Below are 8,465 nucleotides of genomic sequence, written 5' to 3'. Positions count from 1 at the left end.
TATATATATATATATATATATATATATTATATTATATAATATAGTTAAGATTAAACTCCAACAGTCCAAGGCATAATTTATACATTTCATGTGAATCTTACTTTAAGTTTAACTATAACACTATTTTACATTTACCTTGCAACTTTTTAAATCTAAACGTGTTCATTCACAATAATGTATTCTGTTTTCCACATTTACTCCTATATATCATTATATCAGTGTTTCAAAATCGTAAATTTTAAGCCTACAAGTGTTTTAACACTAAAAATATCTCACTACTACATCACCGCTAGGTGGCAATGCGCCAATAGAGTTGGAAGATTTGTAAGGATACTAGGTGACGTTACAGCGCGTGCGCCAAAAACTACACAATAGATGCGTGAAGTTCAGCGTATACTATAGTATTATAATACAGTGAAGGCGAATAGTTTATTTAAAAAAATATTTTAATAATAGGAATCATGGGTAAGTTGAGTTTACTAAAAGACATAATAATAAATAATACTTAAAGAAACTGAACTTATTTTTCTTGGCCTTCCCAACTGTAATCAAAATAAGTTATTCATTATAAAGCGATTTTTTGTTACACTTTAAAGCTGCCACGCTTTCCCGCCATTACTCGAGTATATTTTTTTACAATGGTAATTTGCTTATAAAAGTAGCTAATTTCAAATTTTTGAGACAAATATGTATTTATGTTTGCTTATCAGCTAATCAGGCAGTATTAAATACCTTTATACTCGTTATTTTCAGGTTTATATTTGTTTATAAAATCAGACTCGTAGTCGTAGGTTGGTGTCTGCCATCTACTAAATATGAATCGGGCAAAGGAACGGAGCTTGAAATAGGCTTAGATCAAGCTCAGTGATTTTAAACCAATTAACGTAATCGTAACAGTAAGCATCAAGTATTAGACCAATCAGGACACGGTTTGCATTTCATCTATCTCGCTGAGGGTGCTTTTTCAGGAAATGTGTGTTTAGTTAAAAACAAAACAGACAGGCAAATAGTTAATAAAACATGTTTAATTGATAAACATATGAAAAATTAGAATTTATTTAAAGGCTAACTTAAACTGAAAGTATGAACTTGGAGTGTATTAATCTATTATATATGAACTTGTGGAAGATCAAGATGGTTATTTGAATTGAAGTGTTAACACAAAACTAGCATGAAATATGAACACAGAAAAATAAATGATTAGAATTGCTGTAATGGAAAGTGAATTAAAGAATTCAGTGTTTCTATCAAGAAACCTTTTGATTATTTTGTAAAAATAATGCAAAGTCTAGTCACTTAATGAAGGGAAATTATTTTATTTCTTCAATTTGTAATTCTAAGTGATGTGTCCTCTTTTACTTAAAAATAAGAAACAGTGGGCATAACCTCATGCATAAATTTTATGAGAGGAGCTTCGTAGAAAACAGATATGCACTTGGATGTAACTGTTGATAAAACCATAGTCTTCTAAGTCATTTTCAGCTGAAAAGAACAAATAAGGTTCTTATTCGATGACGAGGAACCCACTTTGAGACTAATAATGGCTGGAGACGGCTTAATTGGGTAATGAAGAAAACTTTAATATAAGTTTAACATAACAGCAAATGTACAGTGTTTCGACAAGGTTTTGTCATCATTAGGTACAAGTAATTTACACTGACACGGATATATATATATATATACACAGTATTGAACAAAGAGGTCACATGACCGGAACTGTTGTGAAACTTAGAAGAAGTATCTAGGCACCCCAGGGTGTTAGTTTAGAGTAGGGTTGTTTTGTTCAATTAAGATGGATTCCTTGATTTTTCGTTTGTTTGTGTTGGGTTCTTTGTTTAAATTGACTGTGTTTTTAATAGATATACTATGGTTTTCTGAGTTGCAATGGTGAAAAACATGGGACGGTTTTTTATTGTGTTCTGTCAATCTGGTTTCCAATTTTCTTCCTGTTTCTCCGATGTAGAATTCAGGGCAGTTATTGCATGTTATTTTGTAAATGACGTTGGTGTTGTGTGATTCTAAATAATTTTTGTTTAGTAATGATTTTAATTTAGGGCCGGGTTTTTGATGAGAATTTGACGTTGACAGGAATATTGTGTTTACTGGCTAGTTTAGTCCAAGTGTGGATAATTCTTGAGCTGGTTTCAGGAACAAAAGGTAAACTGCAGTGTAATGTACTGTTGTTGGATTTGTTAGTGTCAATTTTGTTTGTGAGTTGAGTTTTATTGTGGGGAATGTTGGAGAGCTTTTCAACTATAGCTGGTGGGAATTTATTGGTGTGAATAAAGGAATGCTTTAAGTGGTTAAATTCTTCATTTATGTAGTCCGTTGAACACCTTGTCGAAACGTTGTACAGTTGCTGTTATGTTAAACTTATAATAAAGTTTTTCTTCATTACCCATTCAAGCCATTGTTAAATAAGGTTCTTAGCTTTATTATTTTATAAGAATTTGAACTTTAAGAAGAAGAAGGTTATTGCAGCTTTGGGGCTTTATTTGGAGTAGTGTTTGGAGTTTTGGTCCTATTACAAAAAATATGACATGTTTGAAAGAGTACTGAAATGGGCAACTTGAAGGATGCCTTGTTTAGAAGCTATGAGGAGAGGGATACAGCTTTAAAACCATGATTTCTTTGGAATTCAGAAGAATTATCGTTAAATAAGTACATATATTTTTCCTTAAAAGCCAAACAGTAAAATTTTCAGTTTTAAATGTGAACAAAAAGATATAACACTTAACATAAATATTCAACATGTTGTAGATAATGAGTAGTTGCTATGGATACTCTGCTCTGATCAGAAGTGAATATTAGTTGTATTTTGTTTATTTAAAACAGAGTATGACTATCAAGGAATGGCACAGCAGCAAGCAGCAGCCATGGCCTCAAGTGGGAACTCAGCATCTGGCATCCATCCTTCTATGGCTCAGTTTTCGATGTTACCAGCAGGTCTTAATTTAACAATGAATGTTGCTAATCAGTTAGCAGGAGCTGGATTACAGGGATCACATTTTCCAAATAACAATGCTCCCAGTCATTTCTCTCATGGATCACATCTCATGGGAACGTATCCAGCTGCTAAAAGTGGTGGTGGGAAGATGAAAAAGAAGCCAAAGATGAACAAAAATGGCATGCTTGCACCAAAACGTGCCACCACTGGATATATTAATTTCACTCAATGGTATAGAGAAGAGATGAAAAAATCAGGAAGACAAGTACCCAAGGTAAGTTGTTATAGAAGAAGAAGACTACGTGGTCTGCCACGATCACACTCCTCCCAAAGAAAAACACCAATTAATTCAAATAAATATCCACTGCTGTTTATTTTCTTAAACCTCCTTATAAATAACCCTCCACTTTCATAGTCCTACGTATTTAATTTTTTAAGACAATTCAAACTCATGACATCACCATATCATCAGGCGACTGTTTCACAAGTTAAGAACTTTTAACAAAAGAACTTGACTATGAGAGATTCTGTACAGGAAGTCCTCGCTCTACTTGGGGGTTGCATTCCTACAAAACACTGTGTATAATGAATCAGCGTAAAGCAAAGCTAATATTACCATACGCCCAATGTTATAAGTAAGGATTTATGTTCCTGGTGGGTCATTTCTGGTCAGATATTTCTCACAAATGATACTGTACCTTTTTTAAATTACATAAAACCTTATTTGATAATGTAACAAATAAAATAACACTTCCATGAGTTGGATTAGGAGCTTTCTTGTTGATGCCAGCTGGGTGAGGGTTGGGAGTGGTGGAGTTATTTGATTTCTTGTTATGTAACACTTTAAGCACTTTTCTTAATTTTTTCAGTGTTTTCTTGAATGGTTCTTTTGATGGCAGCAGGCTCAGTGCTTTAGCAATATCAATAGTCTGTTCCCCTTAACATCTAAACTAACGCTTTTTCTCTGCTGCTGCTCGTAACATGAAGAACTACCACTCCTTGGACATTTAGAACTCATTTTGCAAGGGGTTTGGCTTCAAACTGATGCCATATATATTTACAATCTGTGTACTTGTCGATATAATTTAATTTCTTAAGAGTAGTGCCACCGTGTTGCTTTTGCATACATTGTTCAAAAGTACTGCATTTTTAAGTATTTTAGAAATAGGAAATTGTGATTTTTTTCCTTTTATTATTTATTCATTATTTAGTCAATGGTGTAAAAGCAAAATTTCATAAAGAGGGACCATGTATAGCGAGGACCCTGTGTATTTAGAATTCCAAAATTTAAATCTTGTCATTGGCAATTTAATGTTTTTACAATGTTTGGATGTAGTTTCTTCAGACAGTTAAGTAATAAATATATTGGAAAAGTAGTAAATATTTTTATTGCAATATGGTACATTACCTCTTCTTACGTAAATAGCTATTCTTGTTCAGTGCTGCCCTCTAAATACAAAAAACATTTTACGCATGCCACAAGCCTTTTATCTCACTTCCATTGGAATTGACTGATTCTCAGGCAAATCATCATACGTCAACCTTCCACCAATAAGAGTGTGACACATCCTCATGATGCCTGTGGCTCCCTCTATTCAATTCTACTGAACTGTCACTTCTTGTTTGGCAGTACTTGTGTTCAGATGTTATTTTCTTTGGCTGCCTTTGTGTAAATCGTGATTTTCATAGTTTAATTGCTGAAGTGGGATTTCTTCATTATTTTTTTCTTAACATTGAAAAAATCTTTTAATTTATCTTAATTCTCCAGTCTTTATTTTTTTTCCCTCACTCTCATAGATTTTTCATCAAACATTTTTGTTTAATTTACATATTTTTACAAGGAATTCTGAGGTTCCTATATCAGTTGTTCTACCTCTAGCACTATTTTCACAGGCTGCAGGTGGGGGAACCCTGTTGTTAGATTTCTCTGCTATTATCCATTGGCAGATTGATTGTTATATGGGTGAACCACTAATCCTCCTGAACATGGTGAACCTGTTTGGGCTGATGAAGATTTGATAGCCTTTTTACACCACCAGATTTTGTTGTGTTTTACCCTACTCCTTTTGCAGAATCCGTTAGGCCTAATACAGCATTTTCCAACATGATTTTACAGGTACATTTTATCAAGTTCCCCATTTTTCTATGATTCTTTATTACCTCCATGTTGGCTCATTAGTCATCTTCAGCTCTCGCTTTACACGTGTGGTTTCACTATAGTTGGGATTTTCTGGGTTGTGATGTTACCTTGTCCCAGGTACTTTTGCTTCCTCTTTCTTTTTAGGATTTCTGTATTTTTCTTTAGTGATATGTTTTCGATCATGTATCTGCGACTTTGAAATCTTGTGTGTAATCTGGGCATCAACATTCGATCCTTTCCTCTTTGGTTGCACGTTTCTCACAGTTGGTGCCATGACACTCCCTAATTCCTTTCCCGTTCTGGTCCTTATCTACCCATCCCTGTCCCTCTTCCAGGGGTTTCTCATCTCGTTGTTTTATTCAACGTTGATGGACCAGAGGGTTCTGGTCCAGTTGGATCTTGACTATTATATTGTTACCCATTGGTGATCTTTCACTACAGTTCCATGGGTTCTTCAGGTTTTATCAGAGGAATTTTCATCCAATTCCTTTCCACACCTCCTTTGTCCTTCCCCATGACTTGGGATTTTGACAACAGCCTGCTTCTGTCTGAGGTGGAACTGGATTTTCTGTCTCTACAGGCCATTTCACCTTTTCATCATCTTTCTCCAGGCTGTTTGTTATCCTCTTGCCAAACCGGAGACTGGCGGCTTGTACTAGGTTTGTCCCACCTCATTCTAATTTTCAATCTGTCCCATTTTACCTTGGAGTTGTTTCTCACCCTTAGGTGGGCTGTTTTTCTATGTTTATCAATGACAAACAGGAATGTTTCTCTTTACACACATCTCAATCGGGCCCGCCCTTCTCCTCTTCGACTTCATTCGGTAGGTTTTCAGTTCGATTACAGCTCGTGAAATTCTATTGCTTTTGTTTTCCAGTGGCTTTAACTTCAGTGGAGTACTCATCACATTGAGGCTTTTGCTATGTCCCTTAACCCCAGAATGCCTTGGTTTTGGTCTCCGGTTCCTTGTCTTCTTGCTCTGGCTAATGATGTTTACAGCCAGGATTGGTCCTACACATTTTTCTATCGTCCCATTCTCCTTCTTCTCTGGGTGATTTTGTTCATCCTTGACACTCCATGTTCAGTCCTTCTGATAGCCCTTTCCTGGCCATCTCAGCTATGGTTTCCACAGCTTCTTCAGCTTCAACTTCTCCCTCCGTTTCCTTTTCCTCTGTCTTCATCCCTTCTTCCCCACCCTCAGTCACCTGTGTTTCATCCAAACCTTCCTGTCCTCTGTTTTCACGTCTGGTCATTGGGAATGTGATCCGGCTTTTCCCGACAGTTAGCCTCTTTTTGGGCTTGTTTCATTCACCCTTCCTATATGATAGTTTCTCAATGCAAATGGAATTTTTTGTTGTTGGTTTCTGGTTCCATGGTTTTCCCCTAATCAACCCACTGTTTTTTATCATGTGGATTTCCTCTCTTGACTTTTGCATAAGGGGTTTTCTGTCTCCTCAAACTCAGATTTTGGGTGGTCCTGTCCCACATCTTTTGTTTTTCCCAATTCCACAGGTGTTTCCCTCAAGTACACTTTACGTGTGTATGTGCTCCTTTCGGATTTGTAGTCCGCCGGGACAGGCTGCCCTTCCAGATGGGGATATTAATGTGGTCCTACACTGCCTCACTTTGCCTACATTTGATTCACTCTATTCACCTATGGATGTCTGGTCGTTTATTTACCAGTGATGTTTCACATACTCTTTATTCCTCTACATATCTTCTCCTTTGTTCAGATCATTTTTCCTTCTTCATACTTTGGCAGCTCATGAAGATAACTCCTCCGTTTAGCTGCTTTCCCTTTCTTACATTTCACACCTTTCTCCTTGACCTGATCCGGATAGACTTCTATGTCCTGTACGTGCTCTTCTCTGTTATATATTGCCTGCATGGCTTCTTTCTGTGATGTCCATTCCCACCTCTCTCCCTTGGAAAACGTCCTCTGTTCATGTTCTTTCTCCTTCCTCCTTTGCCAGTTGGGTTTGGCTCTTCATTTGATTGGCTTCTTCCTCTTTATCGTCTTCCTTCCATACTTTGTTCCAAATGTCTTCTCACCCAAATCATCACCTTACCTTTTCATTGGCGTTTCATCTTCGTCGTCCTTTGGAGATGCTTCTTCATTCAGCTACCCATGATACGTTCATCTCTCACTATTTGCATTGGATCACTGTTTTCTTCCTCTTCTGGTTATCATCTTCTATCTGTAGCCATCATAAAATATCAGAATTTAGTGAGACTTTGACTGGGTAAGTTATTTTATTTCTTATTTCTCCTTTTCAGGGGCTCTTTTCCCTTTTATTAATGCTCGTTGTTTGGATCCCGCTCTGTGGCGAGTGGTGCCTGACCAGGTTTTCTTTAACTGTTCAGATCTGCACTGTCAAGCCACGTCAACTTGCATATTATAATTCCATGGCCACGCAATGCACACAGCAGAGATGGGGGTGTTCCACAAGATTGCTTGTAAGTTTATTCTTGTGATAGAATTGCTTCATAAGTTTGTCCATCCCAGACTGTACCCTTCCATGGACTACAGGGGTAGAGCAAAAGGGTATAGCTGCCCATACTTGTCATGCCTTGTATTGAATAAATTGGTATGGTCCGCTTTTAAAAATAGGGTTTTGTGGTCACCCGTTGCACTGTCTCAGGTGGTGTTGTTCCTCCAGGCTCTCCACCATGTTTTACCTCCCTTTTCTGCTAGTGGAGCTTGGGAGTCCTTACCACTTTCTAGTTCCAAGCCACTGGGTGGGCTGTGGAGGTGCATTCCTGGATGGGTTAATGAAATACAAACAAAATATAGAAATGATTATAAAACCATTCAGTTAAGAGTAGGGTGTTGGTGTTCTGCTGGTGTAGATGACATGATATCCTCCAGTATGAAACATAAAAACGAATGGGAGTGAGACGTCAAAAGTGCAGTTCACCACTTTGATTGGGATCCCTCATCCTACCCCCACATGGATGTTGGTTTCCAGTAGCCGGGTTTTGGATTTAGAGTACAACCAATCAACATAAGTCCTCACACATGTATTACAGATGTCTATATTCCTCCCTCGTTTATATTCCATCAGTGTTGTGGGTCGTGGTGGAGGTAATTGCGGATTGTTATGGTTCCTTCCCTTCCGCTATCTCTCGGTGTTAATTATTCCCGGGATGTTAACTCTTTCCACTTGGGCTAGGTCAATTTCACCTTTTTGTAGTCGTATAAAGTCTTTATAGATTTGATACTATTTACTTTTTAATTTTGTGTGTATATATCTTTCAGTAAGCATTATAAGTCTTTCACATACAAAAATATTTTTAGTGAAGTATTTTTATTTAAATAAAATAAAGAATTGTCAATGAATATATTGAGTATTTGTTTTGAATAGTCCGTATGCAAAG

At 36.8% G+C, this 8,465-nt stretch overlaps 2 protein-coding genes across 2 annotated transcripts in view; one reads left to right on the top strand and one right to left on the bottom strand.

The window, feature by feature from the left end:
• The window catches only part of LOC106472695, a 4,740-nt gene extending 3,928 nt beyond the window's left edge, over positions 1–812 (bottom strand). The window contains exon 1 of the mRNA XM_022401243.1: positions 733–812. The gene's annotated coding sequence lies outside the window, so the exon portion shown is untranslated. The remainder of the gene's footprint in view (positions 1–732) is intronic.
• On the top strand, positions 341–3,362 carry LOC106472694. Its single transcript, XM_022401242.1, has 2 exons — positions 341–465; positions 2,836–3,362. The coding sequence occupies exons 1-2, from the start codon at positions 462–464 to the stop codon at positions 3,360–3,362; spliced, it is 531 nt and encodes a 176-aa protein (XP_022256950.1). The 5' UTR covers positions 341–461.
• The last annotated feature ends 5,103 nt before the right edge of the window (positions 3,363–8,465 follow it).

This window comes from Limulus polyphemus, unplaced genomic scaffold (genome assembly GCF_000517525.1).
Source record: "Limulus polyphemus unplaced genomic scaffold, Limulus_polyphemus-2.1.2 Scaffold5532, whole genome shotgun sequence".
NCBI lineage: Eukaryota > Metazoa > Arthropoda > Merostomata > Xiphosura > Limulidae > Limulus > Limulus polyphemus.
The sequence above is the reverse complement of the archived record's forward strand: the minus strand, read 5'-3'. Positions and strand labels throughout refer to the sequence as shown.